The 18,851-nt window shown below is 46.3% G+C and overlaps 2 protein-coding genes across 2 annotated transcripts; both read left to right on the forward strand.

Moving 5' to 3' along the window:
* Positions 1 to 6,463: 6,463 nt before the first annotated feature.
* LOC119356637 (organic cation/carnitine transporter 4-like) lies at positions 6,464 to 9,773 on the forward strand. Its single transcript, XM_037623624.1, has 3 exons — positions 6,464 to 6,998; positions 8,307 to 9,132; positions 9,218 to 9,773. Exons 1-3 carry the CDS (start codon positions 6,629 to 6,631, stop codon positions 9,567 to 9,569), a joined length of 1,548 nt encoding a protein of 515 aa, XP_037479521.1. The 5' UTR covers positions 6,464 to 6,628; the 3' UTR covers positions 9,570 to 9,773.
* A 2,718-nt stretch (positions 9,774 to 12,491) lies between these two features.
* LOC119356638 (organic cation/carnitine transporter 4-like) lies at positions 12,492 to 18,427 on the forward strand. Its single transcript, XM_037623625.1, has 3 exons — positions 12,492 to 12,952; positions 16,963 to 17,785; positions 17,876 to 18,427. Exons 1-3 carry the CDS (start codon positions 12,577 to 12,579, stop codon positions 18,225 to 18,227), a joined length of 1,551 nt encoding a protein of 516 aa, XP_037479522.1. The 5' UTR covers positions 12,492 to 12,576; the 3' UTR covers positions 18,228 to 18,427.
* Positions 18,428 to 18,851: the final 424 nt, after the last annotated feature.

Consider the following 18,851-nt stretch of genomic DNA (forward strand, 5'->3'; position numbering starts at 1 on the left):
ATCACCAGATATCGCCTATTTTTCTCTCTACTGCTTGCATTAGAGTAGCGTAGCATGTTACTGCTTTCCGTTAATCCTATCTTGATGCATAGTCTGTCCTTGCTACTACTGTTGATACCTTTACCTGCAATCATACATGCTTAGTATAGGATGCTAGTATTCCATTTGTGGCCCTACATTCTTGTCTGTCTGCCATGCTAGACTATCGGGCCATGATCACTCGGGAGGTGATAACGGGTATATACTTATACATAATATATGATACTTGTGGTGACTAAAATCGGGTCGGCTCGTAGAGTACCCACGAGTGATTCCCGGATTAGGTCCGAAAGGATGTTCGTCATGAAGGCCCTCTGAGTGAACCTTTGTGGAGGAGCGACAGGGTAGGTTGAGACCACCTAGGAGAGAGGTGGGCCTGGCCCTGATCTTGGTATTTGATCCGAGTCTGGACACTGGCCTATATGCACTAACCAACTACGCGGGAACAGTTATGGGCACTCGACGTCGTGGTATCAGCCAAAGCCTTCGTGACGTCAGCGACTGAGCGGCGCGCGCCGGATTGGACCGTAAGCCTGCTCTTGTATTAAGGGGGCTAGGTCTGCTTCCGGCCGCCCACGCAACGTGCAAGTGTACAATGGGCGATGGGCCCAGACCCCTGCGCCATAGGATTTAGACTGGCGTGTTGACCTCTCTGTTGTGCCTAGGTAGGGCTGCGACATGTTGATCTTCCGAGGCCGGGCATGACCTAGGAAAGTGTGTCCGGCCAAAGGGGATTGAGCGTGTTGGGAAATATGATGCACCCGTGCAGGGAAGTTTATCTATTCAAATAGCCGTGTCCCTCGGTAAAAGGACGACCCGGAGTTGTACCTTGACATTATGACAACTAGAACCGGATACTTAATAAAATACACCCTTCCAAGTGCCAGATACAACCCGGTGATCGCTCTCTCATAGGGCGACGAGGGGAGGATCGCCGGGTAGGAATATGCTATGTGATGATACTTGGTGAACTTACCATCTACTCTCTTCTACATGCTGCAAGATGGAGGTTGCCAGAAGCATAGTCTTCGATATGACTAGCTATCCCCCTCTTATTCTGGCATTCTGTAGTTCAGTCCACATATGCTACCCTTTTCCATTTGATACCAATGCAAACATATGTAATGTAGCTTCTTGCTTGCGAGTACTTAGGATGAGTACTCATGGTTGCTTTGCTCCCCCTTTTTCCCCTTTCTATACCCGATTTTGCGACCAGACGACGGAGTCCAGGAGCCAGACGCCACCGTCGACGACGACTCCTACTACACTGGAGGTGCCTACTACTACGTGCAGGCCGCTGACGACGACCAGGAGTAGATTAGGAGGATCCCAGGCAGGAGGCCTGCGTCTCTTTCGATCTGTATCCCAGTTTGTGCTGGCGATCTTATGGCAACTTGTTTAAACTTATGTCTGTACTCAGATATTGTTGCTTCCGCTGACTCGTCTATGATCAAGCTCTTGTATTGGAGCCCTCGAGGCCCCTGGCTTGTAATATGATGCTTGTATGACTTATTTTATTTGTAGAGTTGTGTTGTGATATCTTCCCGTGAGTCCCTAATCTTGATCATACACGTTTGCATGTATGATTAGTGTACGGTCAAATCGGGGACGTCACATCTATCCCCCTAGGAGCATGCGCGTAGTACTTTGTTTCGATAACTAATATATTTTTGCAATAAGTATGTGAGTTTTTTATGACTAATGTTGAGTCCATGGATTATACGCACTCTCACTCTTCCACCATTGCTAGCCTCTCTAATACCGCGCAACTTTCGCCGGTATCATACACCCACCATATACATTCCTCAAAATAGCCACCATACCTACTATTATGGCATTTCCATAGCCATTCCGAGATATATTGCCATGCAACTTATCACCATTCCGTTTTTTATGACACGCTCCATGATTTCCATATTGCTTTGCATGATCATGTACTTGACATCGTATTTGTGGCAAAGCCACCATTCATAATTCTTTCATACATGTCACTCATGAGTCATTGCACATTCCGGTACACCGCCGGAGGCATTCACATAGAGTCATATTTTGTTCTAGTATCGAGTTGTAATTTTTGAGTTGTAAGTAAATAAAAGTGTGATGATCATCATTATTAGAGCATTGTCCCAAGTGAGGAAAGGATGATGGAGATTATGATCCCCCCACAAGTCGGGATGAGACTCCGGATGAAAAATAAAAAAAGAAAAAAAGAGGCCATAAAAAGAACAGAAAAGGCCAAAATAAAAAATGAGAGAAACGGAGAAAAGGGACAATGTTACTATCCTTTTACCACACTTGTGCTTCAAAGTAGCACCATGATCTTCATGATAGAGAGTCTCCTATTTTGTCACTTTCATATACTAGTGGGAATTTTACATTATAGAACTTGGCTTGTATATTCCAATGATGGGCTTCCACAAAATGCCCTAGGTCTTCGTGAGCAAGCGAGTTGGATGCACACCCACTTAGTTTCTTTTTTGAGCTTTCATACACTTATAGATCTAGTGCATCTGTTGCATGGCAATCCCTACTCATTCACATTGATATCTATTGATGGGCATCTTCATAGCCCGTTGATACGCCTAGTTGATGTGAGACTATCTTCTCTTTTTTGTCTTCTCCACAACCACCATTCTATTCCACCTATAGTGCTATATCCATGGCTCACGCTCATATATTGCGTGAAGATTGAAAAAGTTTGAGAACATCAAAAGTATGAAACAATTGCTTGGCTTGTCATCGGGGTTGTGCATGATTTAAATATTTTCTGTGGTGAAGATAGAGCATAACCAGACTATATGATTTTGTAGGGATAACTTTCTTTGGCCATGTTATTTTGAGAAGACATGATTGCTTTGTTAGTATGCTTGAAGTATTATTATTTTTATGTGAATATTAAAATTTTGTCTTGAATCTTTCGGATCTGAACATTCATGCCACGAGAAAGAAAATTACACTGAGAATTATGCTAGGTAGCATTCCACGTCAAAAATTCTGTTTTTATCATTTACCTACTCGAGGACGAGCAGGAATTAAGCTTTGGGATGCTTGATACGTCTCCAACGCATCTATAATTTTTTATTGTTCCATGCTATTATATTATCTATTTTGGATGTTTAATGGGCTTTGTTATGCACTTTTATATTATTTTTGGGACTAACCTACTAACCAAAAGCCCAGTGCAAATTGATGTTTTTTGCCTATTTCGGTGTTTCACAGAAAAGGAATATCAAACGGAATCCAAACGGAATAAAACCTTCGGGAGAGTTATTTTTGGAACAAATGTGATCCAGGAGACTTGGAGTGGACGTCAAGAAAGAAGCGAGGAGGCCACGAGGCAGGAGGGTGCGCCCAGGGGGGTAGGCGCGCCCCCACCCTCGTGGGCCCCTCGCAGCTCCACCGACTTACTTCTTCCTCCTATATATACCCATATGCCCTGAAAACATCCAGGAGCACTACGAAACCCTATTTCCACCGCCGCAACCTTCTCTACCCGTGAGATCCCATCTTGGGGCCTTTTCCGGCGCTCCGCCGGAGGGGGAATCGGTCACGGAGCGCTTCTACATCAACACCATAGCCTCTCCGATGATGTGTGAGTAGTTTACCACAGACCTTCGGGTCCATAGTTATTAGCTAGATGGCTTCTTCTCTCTCTTTGGATCTCAATACAAAGTTCTTCTCGATTCTCTTGGAGATCTATTCGATGTAATTCTTTTTGCAGTATGTTTGTTGAGATCCGATGAATTTTGGGTTTATGATCAAGATTATCTATGAACAATATTTTATTATTCTCTGAATTCTTATATGCATGATTTAATATCTTTGCATGTCTCTTAGAATTATCAGTTTGGTTTGGCCTACTAGATTGATCTTTCTTGCAATGGGAGAAGTGCTTAGCTTTGGGTTCAATCTTGTGGTGTCCTTTCCCAGTGACAGCAGGGGCAGGAAGGCACGTATTGTATTGTTGCAATCGAGGATAAAAATATGGGGTTTATATCATATTGCTAGAGTTTATCCCTCTACATCATGTCATCTTGCCTACTGCGTTACTCTGCTCTTATGAACTTAATACTCTAGATGCATGCTGGATAGCAGTCGGTGTGTGGAGTAATAGTAGTAGATGCAGAATCATTTCGGTCTACTTGTCGCGGACGTGATGCCTATATACATGATCATGCCTAGATATTCTCATAACTATGCGCTTTTTTATCAATTGCTCGACAGTAATTTGTTCACCCACCGTAGAATTTGCTATCTTGAGAGAAGCCACTAGTGAAACCTATGACCCCCGGGTCTATTTTCCATCGTATTATTTTCCTATCCACTCGCTATTTCTATCATTGTTTATTTTCCAATCTATACAACAAAAATATCACAAATATTGATCTTATTATCTCTATCAGATCGCACTTTCATAAGTGACCGTAAAGGGATTGACAACCCCTTTATCGCGTTGGTTGCGAGGTTCTTGTTTGTTTGTGCAGGTACGAGGGACTTGCGTGTAATCTGATACTGAATTGATACCTTGGTTCTCAAAAACTGAGGGAAATACTTACGCTACTTTGCTGCATCACCCTTTCCTTTTCAAGGAAAAACTAACGCATGCTCAAGAGGTAGCAATGGATAAAAAATGCCTTCATTTTCTTTATATTTTGAGTGTGAGGTAATCATGGAAATTTGTTGGCAAATGTGCAATGGTTGTGATTTGATGACGATTTGTGATTTGGGGAAATTAGCCCTAAATGGCGAACCATTTCTTGATAGTATGATGGGTGATTCTAGGACAAATGATGTCGATCTCGAGGATGCATCATTATCACTTTTTGATCATGCGTTCAGCTAGTATATGAAATTTGATCAATTTGAACCCTCTGACTCATGGAGGAAGGTTGCAATTCGGGGAGCAAACTTCAAGCTCAATGAGGATATTGCTCTTGTCATGGCATGGGAAGATATCTCTCTCGATGAGGTCACTAGGAAAGATCAGACGAGTGCAAAGCATTGAAAGTGCATCGACGAGCGTTTCAAACATCATCTTGGGCACAGAACACATCGTACCCTCAAATCTCTCACAACCGATGAGGCGCAATTCAAGAGATGTGCAATCATTGGTCGGGTTGTTTGGAGCAAGCAAAGCACAATCCTCCTATCGGTGTCACCATTGACTAATACATAAGAAATAATGTTGCCTTTTGATTCCCACATTTGTATTACTTTGAGCATTCTCATCAATTTGAGCATATGTTTGCTTTAGGTTAACATAGCCCTAGAGAGGTACCAACAAACAACTAAGTCAACGGGCCAATTTTTTGGCCTCCAACATTGTTGTAATTTGGTTGGAAGGCCAAGAGAAGTGGAAGATGAGGAATGATGACAACAGACCAAAAACTGGAAAGTGCGACAATTCATCTCCAGATATAGACGAAGGAGAATATAATGTTGGTGATACAGATAAAAGGAAAAAAGATGTATAGAAGTCCCACTCCAGCATGTAGCACGGGTCGGCCCATCTGGACGAAGGGAGGACAGGAGAAGCTCAAGAGAGAAGAAGAGGTGGAGGTGACAAAAAATAAGATCATGAGTTGATGAGGACAAGAAACGAGTACGTCGAGAAGTGCAAGCAAGAAAATCTAGAGATGAAGGAGAAGAAGAACCAAAAGAAAGGGGCAAGATGAGATGCTCTGTAAGAGAGGAGACGACGTCATGATGAGATGGCGGCATGTAAGCTCAAAATTCCAAATCGCCGGACGACAACTGAGTGCATAACCGAGGAGAATCGGTTCATCATGTTGGATCCGAACCCAATAGATAATGTGGCGCGAGCATTTTGGGACAAGCGTGTGTGGTGTCATGCACTCCATGAATCTCGAAGAAGGGGATAATGCACACGCCAGAGAAAGGAACTGTGCACACGCCTGCAACTTGTGATATGTAAACGTTGTTGGTTAAATGGTTTTGTTCATGCAACTTGTAAAAAACTATGTGCATCTTTACTTGATGTGCTAAACATTTTAAATTCGAAGGGAATCAAAGTGTTTGAATGAACAAACAAATTATTTTACAAAGGCTGGGATACGACAACATTGAGTTTGTGTGCCGCTTGCCGATCTCCAAATGTATATCGAGGGCTCCATATGCGTCGTGACAACTGATGATATGGCTTTATTCAGGAATAATGGCTGAACAGAGAAAGCACTAGATGGTGGCATAAATAAAACTGGTTAGATGTCCCCATATACTTCGGGTCTCGTGCCAAAACGCCACTGCTGTCGTGATGCCTACACCTTGTTTATTTAGACTCTACTTACAGCGAGTCAAATCTGTGCAGTTAGCATAACCAACTCAGTAACTCAGTCGCCGATACGGAGTAGATCACCTGGAATATTTCGCTTTTTATTTGGTCCGCGAGATACACGCGATGACCCAGACCGCGCCACAGTTGAATCCTGTGTAGGGCAGTTGCCTCGCTCCGCCTACGCGGCTACAAGTAGCACGCGCCCTAGCTGCTAGCTGACGACGAGCGCAAAGGGAAGTAAACCAGAGTGAGTACTGCCAACACCACGCTCGCCCGCGACGTACGCGGGCGGCCATGTCGACCACGGAGGCGCTCCTCCCCGCCTCCGGCAGCGGCGGCGGCGAGCGCCTGAGCATCGACGACGCGCTGGCGCTCCACGCGGGGGAGTTCGGGCGGTGGCAGCTATGGCACTTCCTGCTGGTGACGGCGGCGTGGGCGCTGGAGGCGATGCACACCATGGTGATGATCTTCGCCGACCGCGAGCCGGCCATGTGGTGCCCCGCGGGGGACGGGCGGTGCGGCGACCGCTGCGCCGGCGCCGCGGCCGGGTGGGAGTGGGAGCACGGGAGCGGCTCGTCGACGGTGGCCGAGTGGGGCCTCGTCTGCGGCGAGCGCTACAAGGTCGGCCTCGTCCAGGCCGTCTTCTTCGCCGGCTGCATGATCGGTGAGTACGTCACTCCTCTGCCTGCTCCCATCGGTTAAGCTTTGAATGGTTCCGCCGCTTCGATGGTTCGTCAATGCTATCTTAGCCGTCCTGATGGCGATCCGTGATTGTTCTCTAGCCGCTTACTAGTGCATCACAAGCGTTGTACACCTCTTGTGGTTGTGGACGCTAAGCCATATGCATCTGACTTCATATCTTGTTGGACTCTCTCGGCATATTTTTCTGCTGAACTGCAGCGGAATCTGTCAGCCCGTAACGTAGTATAAGCAGGTAATGTTGAATTTACTGTCACCAGCAGTTTTGCTTTTTTTTAGATTAACAAGTTGGTGTTCACAATTGCTGCAGAATTAACTACTCATAGTCTGCTCAGTGGCTTATACATGAACACCCATTATTAGAGGAAAACCCAGGAAAGTTCCGTAGGTAGCTGACGGTGACTGCGATCAGGTGTACGCCTCAAAAAGACAAAAACTGCTGACGATCGACATCTGCTTCATTAGAGCAACTCTAGCAGATAACCTCTGAATTTACGGTAACAGATAGCAATTCTAGCAAAACAAACACCGAATATATCCCGTAAAATTAATTTACAGTAGCAGATAGCAATTCTAGCAAAACACACACCGGATATATCCCGTAAAATAGCAGGTCCCACAAAAAATTTGCAGGTCACCGCATATTATCACCCACATATCCTATACCTGCAGTTTTCGAGCCAATTTTAAGGTGAACCGTAAAATAGTCCACGCCGGAGCAGGCGGCAAGAACGTCGCCAAAGCGAGCGGAGGAGCTCGGCAGCGGCGCCAGACCGTCCCTGGAGCGTTGCTGGAGCAGCGGCCACTGGAGCCTCGCCGGAGGGTCACCGGAGCAAGCGGAGGAGCGTCGCCGGAGCAAGCAGAGGGATCTTTTTTGGCAGTACAGTTTGCCGGTATCTGTTCTGGCAGATTCAATTTCATACGGCAAAGACAAGTTTATGGTGACCCGTAAGCTGATTTTACAGTATCGCGTACAGACGATCTTCCAGAGTTGCTCTTAAGTTAGGCGACATAGGAGTGGCTGACATTTGGGTCTATATGTTAGTTCGCCCACATGTTAGCACTGCTTAGTCACCTAAGTTAAGTTAGAGGATCCCAGTCCCTCTATCTACATGGGCCCTGACTCTTCTTCACTAGGATTTCACCTAATTAGGATATTGCTAGACTAAGTTATCAACTGGATTACAACACAAAACCTGGTTCAATCCAACAGTTTTTTTTTATGTTGGCGTTGTTTCATGTAGTTGTTCATTATACTATTTGCTTGTTGCAGGCGCCGGCGTTTTTGGTCATCTGTCAGACTCTTTTATGGGTCGGAAGGGGACCCTACACGTGGTGTGCTTCCTCAATGCCATCTTCGGCCTCCTCACCGCTCTCTCCCCGAATTATTGGGTCTACATGGCATTGCGCCTTCTCACAGGATTTAGCGCTGGAAGCGTTTGCCTTTGTGCCTTCGTCCTCGCCACGGAGCCGATAGGCCCATCCTATCGTGGGGTCACCGGCATGTCGACTTGCTACTTCTTCTCCGGAGGCATCGCAGCCCTTGCCGGCATAGCCGCAATGTGCCAGTCATCCTGGCGCTTGCTCTACGTCGTCACTTCCATGCCATCACTTGTCTTCGCGCTCGCCGTCATGCCGTTCGTATCTGAGTCCCCGCGTTGGTACCTCGTGCGGCGGCGCACCGACGACGCGATGCGGATTCTACGAAACATTGCATCTAGTAATGGCAGAAGCATCCCGGATGGTGTCACGCTCAAGCTCGATGATGAAGATGACCTAAACAAGAAGGTCGAGGAGTCGTCGTCGACGATCTTGGATGTGTTCCGATCGCGGGCAACGCGGGGCAGGCTCGTGCTCTCGGTGATCATCAGCTTCCTTTGCTCCGCAGTGTACTTTGGGCTGAGCCTCAACGTGGTCAACCTAAAGCTTAACCTTTACATCAGCGTGGTTGCTAACTGTCTCGCTGAGATGCCCGGGTTCCTGCTTACTACAGTGCTCCTCCAACGTTTTGGCCGCAAACCACTCGCTATTGGCTCGATGATTCTCAGCGGCATTTTCTGCACATCTGCCAGTCTTATTGCCGGTGTCGGTGCCTTGAGGTAATTGAACCCTTCTTGATTTTGCATGTGCATGACAGACAGGGTGAGGTTTGCTTTAACCGCACACAATTGCGTGTCGTTGTAGGGTGGTGAGGATGGCATGCGGGATGGTAGGAATCTTTGGAATGGCAGCGACATACAGCCTGTTGGTCGTATACACTGCAGAGTTGTTCCCAACAGCAGTACGTACCGCGGCGATGGGATGTACAGCACAGGCGTCGCAGATGGGCGCCATACTGGCGCCCTTGGTGGTGGTGCTTGGGGAGCAAGTGCCATTCGCGGTGTTCGGCGTGTTTGGCATCATTGGTGGGCTGCTTGTGATCTGCCTCCCAGAGACTATGAACAAGCCCTTGTACGACACCATGTTCGGGCTGGAGAAAGGGGAGAGGGCACCTACAAGTGAAGCAGAAGTTATATCGGGGAACTCCGAAATTTGACTAGTGTTTGTAATTATCGTGACTGAAAGATGTTACCACGGAAATGTTGCACACAAGAGCGATTGGCACATGCTTGAACGAACTGTTATTTGGCGTTGTGCTAATGCATAGCTTACTTTTTAGGAATTCAGTTGATTGTTTCTACATGTAGTATGTTTCTAGTTTTGTGTGTCTGTGTATGCTATTCTTTTGGGTCTTCTTTTATAGTGCTAACAACCTCCTGTACTAGTTAATTTGTTTGTTGGAAAAAAAATACTCCCTCCGTCAATTAAAACAACCTCATGTAGTCATGTGTAACGTACCCTCTCGTTTAGGGTTTCTCTCCTCTAGCAGCGACTCCATCACTGTTGTGAGTTTACCGGCCGCCGAACCTAGCCACCGGTGCAGTCTCTCGTGATTGCTGCTGGCCGGGCTATGGAGAGGCAGATCTGATCTGTAACCAAGATGGCGGCGCTGGAAGGATTGTCGTATTCGGGGGGCTAGAGCGAGAAGAAACTCGAAGAGATGTTGCAGCACATGGACCTGCAGTGTGACGAAATGGACGATGTGATCGTGGGGGAGAGGAGGAAATGAAGAAATTCGAGGCAGATGCAAGATGGCCTGTGATTGGCAGGTTGAACACGAGTCGTCCCTTTAGTTCATCAGCGATGTTCGAGACATTCAAATCGATCTGGGGGTTGGCTCATGTTCCAAAGTATAGGCAGGCAGGAGACAATCTGTTTGTCTTGCAGATGTTTTGTCTCGGTGTCTGGAAGAAGGTCCTCCATGGCGGCCCCTGGTTGTTCCGAGGTATGGGATTATTCGTGGAGGACTATGATGGGAAAACGGACCCTAATTCGGTGGTGTTCGATGGCCTGTACGTTTGGGCTCAGATTCATGGGATCCCGGATATGTAACGTGATGCGGGTAATAGTGGATCAGCTTGCTCGTCGCATTGGCCATGTCAAAGAGGTTCAGTTGCCGCCAAGGTTATTCTATGAAGGCGACTATGTAAGGGTTCGGGCACGCGTTCGTGTGGCTAAAGCTCTTACCAGACTCACACCGCTGAATGTCACAGGTGAAGGACGTCGTGTGCTCCCAGTGAAGTATGAAAAAATTCCCTACTTCTAACAGGTATGCGGACTCATGGGCCACAATCGACATATGGAGGACTTTTCATGATTTATCCTTTGTCCTGAAGCCAAACAATAACTATCTAGTAGGTTTGATACTTCAACTTCCCCATCATTACTTGACTTAAAAAGCAACAGGCTGTCATCAGAAAAAAGAAGATGGTTCACAGCCGAAGTTGTAGGAGCCACCTTAATACCATCCAGTGATGACGAAGAACTGGATTTCAGGAGGCACGAAAGGCTCTCTGCTGCAATTAAGAAAATATATGGAGATATTAGATCTCCCTGCCGAATACCTCTGCTTGGCACGAACTGATCAAGTCCCTCTCCATTAAAAAGAACTGAGAAGGAAACTGATTGGACCATACCCATGACAATGTGCACCCATGATGGAGCAAAGCCCAACTTAAACATCATAGCTTCAAGGTAATTCCATTCGAGCTTATCATATGCCTGCATCATATCAAGTTTTAGCGCACAATAGTTGTTCGCCTTTGCCTTGCTGCGTTCCATAAAGTGAAGACACTCATATGCACTAACGATATTATCCGTGATGAGCCTATCAGGAACGAAGGCCGATTGCTCCTCCGATATGATGTCCGACAAAATTTGTTTCAACCTATTTGCCACAACTTTGGATGCTATCTTGTATAGTATGTTGCATAAACTGGTAGGTCTAAATTGTGTTAGTAGAGATGAGTTCGTTACCTTTGGGATCAAGACCAACACTGTATCGTTGATGCATTCTGGACTTTCTTCTCCTCTCACAATACTCAGCACTGCCTTTGTCACATCGGCCCCATATATGTCCAGATGCCTTTGGTAAAAATGTGTTGGGAAGCCGTCTGGACCCGGGGATTCGGTCGGGAACATTTGGAAAAGAGCGGTCTTGACTTCTTCACATGTGTACGAAGCACACAACAGATTGTTCATCTCAGGCGTAACCTTGCTGGGTACGCTGTTAAGCACCGCATTCATATTGCTTACCCCCTCCGACGTATAGAGGTTTTTATAAAATTCATGCACCATATAGGCTCGGCTGGCAAGCCTCCCTAGTATCCAGTGCGGGGTCGATTCCCACCACTGCAATTTTGTTTGTAGCCTGCGAATTGGGACAGCCCGTTTGCACTTGCCTTTAGCGAAAGCTTGAGCCAAGGCCCAAGCGGGCTAGCCAAGCGAGAATATATATCGGGAGAATCGCACACACTCACGCCCGAGGATCGGTAGTCGGGACAGACGAAGAAAACTAGTCCCGCGGCGGACGAAAACATGCCTGGGTCCCACCGCAAAAAAAAAAGAAACAATCCTTCTTTTAAAATTAGATATAGAAGAAGATTAACAAAATACAGTGTTCGATACTATATTTAAAATCAAAGATTAATGTAATAGTACTTCAAAACAAGACAAAAGTTTTCATTCCAATGGAAAAAAGAAAAAAAATCATACCCTAAAAATATAGCATGAATCTTAAATCACCAGTGAATCATGGATCCATGCAAGGGATATACTCCCTCTGTTCCCAAATATAAGTAGATTCCACTAAGGACTACATATGAAGCAAAATGAATGAATCTACACTTTAAAGTGTGACGGTATATATTCATATGTAGTCCGCATTGAAATCTTAAAAAAGATTTAGGCCTCCTTAGTTAGATTTAGGACCGGAGGGAGTAGAATGTCGTCATTCCTGAGGGGTGCTACTTTGTTTTGGTTTGCTGCGGGTCTTGGCCGGGTCCAGCGACTCTGTTTGATAAACAGAGGTGCCTCGCTACAAGCCTACAAGCAGCACACGATCAAGCTCATTGCCCCAACTAGTACACGCACGCACACACCACGAGCGCCAAAGGCAACTGCATAGCTACCACTCTCGCTCAGCGCGCAACGTACGGGCGGCCATGTCCACCACCGAGGCGCTCCTCGCCGCCTCTGGCAGCGGCGGCGGCGGCAGCAACCGCGTGAGCATCGACGACGCGCTGGCGCTGCACGCGGGGGAGTTCGGGCGGTGGCAGCTGCGGCACTTCGTGCTGGTGACGGCGGCGTGGATGCTGGAGGCGATGCACACCATGGTGATGATCTTCGCGGACCGCGAGCCGGCCATGTGGTGCCCTGCGGGGGACGGGCGGTGCGGCGACCGGTGCGCCGGCGCCGCGGCCGGGTGGGAGTGGGAGCAGGGGAGCGGCTCGTCGACGGTGGCCGAGTGGGGCCTCGTCTGCGGCGACCGGTACAAGGTCGGCCTCGTCCAGGCCGTCTACTTCGCCGGCTGCATGATGGGTACGTCCAATCATTCCGGCATAGCTTAGACTGTCTCTAGTGGTGGCGCATTCCGGCATAAAAAAAGGAACCGATGCGATTTGCTAATTCTCTTTTCGCTGGTCCCTGTCCTACACAAGACTTTTCCGCTTCAGACAAAGAACTACTACTCATCTAAACGATCATATATTTCTTTAAGGGGGGAGTAAATTTTTTCAGTCCATTCTAGAGCATGTACAATTGTATCTTATGCTATACTTCCTTCATTTTAAAACATAAGGTGTATTTTTTTAGTTAGAGATTTTTTTAAAGTTTGATCAAGTTTATACATTTATATCTACATATATAATATTAAACAAATAAATATGGAGTGATGGTACTATTTGGTGTTGTAGCTATTGAAATTTTGCTCTACAAATGGGTCAAACGTAGAGAAGTTTTCCTTTTAACAGAAATTAATGCACCTTATACTTTGAAGGTTGTTGCGTTTCCAAGTTCGGAGACGGGTACCTATGAAAATGAAAAGCATGATTATCGCAAAAAAAAAAGTGAAGGACATGAGCTCTTATATTTTTCGACAAAGGGTGAATTTATTGGCTCAAAGTGAAGTATTAAAAGAATACAAACACAATGAGCACATCCGGCCTCTGCATAGTTAGGATACACACAACCAACACCAACACACGGACACAATAATATGCCAACAAATAGCAAAGTCATATAAGACCAAAGCTACATGTAGGGCGAGGAAATAAAACTAAAGCGATCAAATCCATAATCGGCGAACTACATCAATGACCATATCCGCACCAACCATCTTATTACACCAAACGAACGACAAGGTTCTTCAACAGCAACACCTTCAAAAAGGGAGCGACACTCGTCAGCCGCCGTCACCGGATACAACCACTCAAGGTCAGAATCTAAATTTTCACCCTGAAAAACCAGTCCGAGCATATCTGAGCAATGCCTTCAATAACGTAACGACATAAAAACGTCGTTATTGCTAGGTATAACCAACTCGGGTCACCTAGAATTTCACCTCAAAGCTCGAGACCGGGTGCGGAGTAGCACCACCATCAAGTCACTCAAGTGTTGTCCCCACCACTTTTCCACGAGCCCAGCAGCTACATGCAATGTGTGACCGCTGCCGCTACACCATCATCCCTCTGCACCAAGCCGATATTCATAGTTTGCATCTCATCATAATGTCAACCACCGGATCTTAAGGGAAAACCCTCATGAAAACCTTTTGGTGGCCACCGTGATCCACATCAAGGCCGCTGCCAGGCAAGATGGCCCAACCGTAAGCGGAGCCCAACAGGTAGCAGCGCATCAGATCTGGGCGTAACACCCACACCAGCGACGGCCGCTGCATCAAGCGCGGAGTTGTACGAGCTGGAAGGATGAAGGCCACGGACGGCTGTCATAGGATCTTGTCGGGATGACCCTATTGCCGGCCTGCCAGCCACCAGCAGCCATGGAAGCACCGCTGAAAGCCGTCTTCGTCGCCGTCGATGAGAACTCAGCGTGTACGTGCTAGGCTCAACCAAGCACATAGGCACCTTGACTAGCGACGCATGAACGTCTAGCCGACTGAAAATCTGGCTTTCACTAGTGACCATGGGATGGATTTAATCTCTTTGGGTCCTCGTGACCTAGGGAAGAATAGCCACAAGAAAGGACCGGCCGTCGCCGTCAGCCGCACTAGCTTTGCCGGCGGCGTCCTCCAGGGACGGCCAGAGGGGAAGGCAGGAGGAGAGGTAGGTTAGGCGGGTGATGGCGCCGCCACGCGTGTCGCCCAGGACGAGCGACACGGGGGCTAGACCTTTTAGAGAAGACTAAAATACATACTACACGATGAAGTATCTTCAGGTTTGTGGGATGAATAATTTTAAACTAAAAATACTCCCTCCCTCCATAAACTAATATAAGAGCATTTAGAACACTAAAATAGTGATCTAAACGCTCTTATATTAATTTACAGTGGAAATACTATCTAACAGTGGTATAATTGTTTTTTTTTCTAAGATATGATCTCTTGGCTACAAGAAGGCAATCTTTTTTCTCTTTTCTCTCACTCTTCCAATTTACTTTCTCCGTCTTATAATATAAGAACGTTTTTGACACTACATTAGTGTCGAAAACGTTTCTATATTATAGAATAGAGGAAGTAACACTTATTTTAGGTGACAGTGTTCAGATAGCATCATCGTGTATGTCTTAAGCCTTCTTCCAACAGCTTTTGACTCACATTAGAGATGATGTTAGCCAGAGAGCGGTGTCATACTCTGAAATATCGAAATTTGCCATCAAGTGGCTTATAGGATTTTTAGTAATACAACACTCTCAATTACTCCCTCCGTCTCATAATATAAGAACGTTTTTTACATTAGTGTAATGTCAAAATGCTTTTATATTATGAGCGGAGGGAGTATCTTTCAGCCGTTGTTTGGTTTAATTAACGAGAGAAACGTGTCTTCGTCAATCATGTCTTGATCGTAATTGGCAGGTCGCATCACTGGATCGCCTGGACGGATGCATTAATAATTCAACAGGGTAGTTGTAGTTGTATTTTACTGTAGCCCTTGTTTCACTCTCACTGCACTCTTCTCTATTACTCCCTCTGTAAACTAATATAAAAGCGTTTAGATCACTATTTTAGTATTCTAAACGCTCTTATATTAGTTTATGGAGGTAGTACTAAACTGCAGCTAGAGAAGTATGTGTGCAGCAGAAACTATCTTACGGGTACAAATTACTAATTACTATGTTGGAATAGCTTTTTAATGTCATCCAGTAGTGTTGTTGGGGCATCTTCAATGACAATCCGCAAATTTTCTTCCGCATTTGTCCGTGAATAGGGGTTTAGTCCGCATGCATCTCAACTATCATCTTTAAATAGCCGATTTCGATGAGTCAATGCGTCTGGGTGCGTCAATGCGTGACGCCAGAGTGGGTTCCTTGGCCGGCGAGCCTGCTTAATGACAGCATACGGACGGACAAAGCATTGAATAGACGGTAGATATCTGTGTTGCCCGCCTAGTAACTCGTCTTCGGTATTGAACGCTTGCAAATGGCGAAGCAAGTGAGAGGTCGCGTTCGCTCTGGGCCGGCTTCAGTGTGGAGCGCCTGCTCTACAGCGGCATGAATGCGGGCAGGTGACGTCAGGCGGAAATGCATAGGCGAGGGAGGAGAGGATTTGGATGAGTTAGGATAGTCAGAAGCGGGCTTGGGTGCTGTCCGGACGCCCACAAAACACCCTCACATTTGTCTCCGGTTTGTAAAACAAAGTGCGTCCGGACTATCCTGTGGGTCGATACGAGACCGCCTTGGATTGCACAACATGTTCAAACCGTGCATTCGGACGATTGCGGGCGGGCGTTGAAAATGCCCTTGCTTGCTAGTTGGGGTTACAACCACGGTTGTTATCTACTCATAATCTGCTCAGTGGCGTATAATAAGCACATGATTGAAAGTTTCCGAAGAGGGACTAGGATCCGGTGTATCTTATCTCTCCTACCTTAAAACAGACATAAAGTTCTATTCTCGACTGCTCATCCTTCGTCCAACATTCTTTACCTATGTCTCATTTTTTGCTCCTCATCTTTTTTTGATTGCTTTTCTTTTGCATCTATGTTTTTCACACAATCAAATTAAATTTAAAATTACAGGTAAATCACTGGCTAACCTACAAAAATATGTATACCTCCCTTGCAATGCACGGGTAATTATAAGTGATCATATCTGCAGGGTTTCCACCATGCGGCTCTGACTTTTCTTCACTTGGATTTGGGATAACTAGGGAATCTCTTCACTAAGTGATACTCCCTCCGTTCGGAATTACTTGTCTCGGAAATGGATGTATCTAGAACTAAAATACATCTGAATACATTTATTTCTGTGACAAGTAATTCCGAACGGAGGGAGTACATTATAATACAACCCAAAACACGGTTTATTAGCTTATTTGTTTGTTTTTACAATGTTGCTTCGTGTGACTGATCATATCGTTGGTTTGTTGGTTGCAGGCTCCGGTGTCTTTGGACACCTGTCGGATTCTTTTTTAGGTCGGAAAGGGTCCCTTCAGTTAGTATGCTTCCTTAGTGGAGGTTTCGGCCTTCTCACCTCGCTCTCCCCCAACTATTGGGTCTATGTAGCCTTCCGCCTACTCACGGGCTTTAGTGCAGGAAGCATTTGCTTTTGCTCCTTCGTCCTCGCCACAGAACCTATTGGGCCATCCTATCGAGGCGTCGTTGGCACATCCACTTGCTATTTCTTCTCCGGCGGTATTGCAGCCCTTGCCGGCATCGCAGCATTGTTCCAATCCTCTTGGCGCATCCTTTACATTGTCTCCTCGCTGCCCTCCCTCGCATTCATCCTCGTCGTCGTGCCATTTGTCTCTGAGTCCCCGCGTTGGTACCTCGTGCGGTGCCGGACGGATGATGCTATGCGTGTCCTACGAGAGATAGCGTCCACCAATGGCAAGAGCATCCCAGATTGCGTGGGGCTGAGGCTCGACGATGAGGACGACATCACCAAGAAGGTTGTGGAGACCTCATCAGTCTTAGATGTGTTTCGGTCACAGACAATGCGGGCTAGGCTCATGCTCTTAGTTATCATCACCTTTCTTTGCTCGGTGGTGTACTTTGGGTTGACCCTCAACGTGGTCAACCTAAAGATCAACCTTTACATCAGTGTGGTTGTTAACTCTCTTGCCGAGATGCCTGCATACCTGGTCACGGCGGTACTCCTTCAACACTTCGGCCGGAAGCCACTCACCATTGGCTCGATGCTTCTCAGCGGCGTCTTCTGCACAACTGCTAGTCTTATCCCCGACGTCGGTGCCATGAGGTAATTAAACCCTTCGTATTTTATGTATTTGAGTCACAAGCTGAGTTACAAGGGTTTGCTTTAACCACATGCAATTGCATGCCATTGTAGGGTGGCGAGGATGGCATGTGGGGTGGTCGGGATCTTTGGAATGGCGGGAACATACAACCTATTGCTCGTATATGCGTCAGAGTTGTTCCCTACGGTGGTGCGTACCGTCGCACTGGGGTGCAAGGCACAGGGGTCACAAATGGGGGCCATACTAGCGCCCATAGTGGTGTTACTCGGCGAGCGGGTGCTATTCGTGGTGTTTGGCGTGTTGGCCATCATCGGTGGGCTACTGGTGCTCTGCCTCCCGGAGACTATGAATAAGCCTTTGTATGACACCATGGCTGGTATGGAGAAAGGGGAGCGATCATCAAAAAGGGGAGATGAAGTTGCAACTAGTAATTCCCTAATCTAATCACTTAGGCTAAAGCATTGGCGCACTCAAAATATCATTGTTGCCCATAAAACAATGTTGCACAAAAGAGCGAATCGCACAAATTGGATTGTCTACTTGCTTTAGCTTGGGATATGTCTATACATTGTTTCATTTGTTGATAAATCATATATTTTGTAAGTCTAAATTATTTTAGAATCGGTGACCCACACATGTCCATGCATTGATTTTTTCAGTGTTGCAAATATAAGATGAATTGTGGTATATTGTGTTGCAACTAACTGTCGATCCTGCAGCCCAAAACCCATGGGGGTTGCGAAATAATTGTCGCACGAGGTCAGATGATGACATATTTGGCCCATGGTAATGGTGATGTCACACTAACTAGGACGATTTATATTCATATATGTTTATGTATGTGTTTTTTAAAGTGTCTGTGCATTCGACACACAAGGAATCAGACCCCTGGTTTGATGCTTTGGTGTCTCATCGATGCGAACTATTCTTTTAGTTGGAAGCGATGTTCTAGTCAACAGTGAGGCATCAATGGTGATTTCATCAATCTTGAAGCTCCACAGTTTCGACTCGGCTTCAGTACACGATGCGTGAGCATGTGCGTCTACGTTGTAATTGGTATTCCTAAAA

Source organism: Triticum dicoccoides, chromosome 2A (genome assembly GCF_002162155.2).
Source record: "Triticum dicoccoides isolate Atlit2015 ecotype Zavitan chromosome 2A, WEW_v2.0, whole genome shotgun sequence".
Lineage (NCBI taxonomy): Eukaryota > Viridiplantae > Streptophyta > Magnoliopsida > Poales > Poaceae > Triticum > Triticum dicoccoides.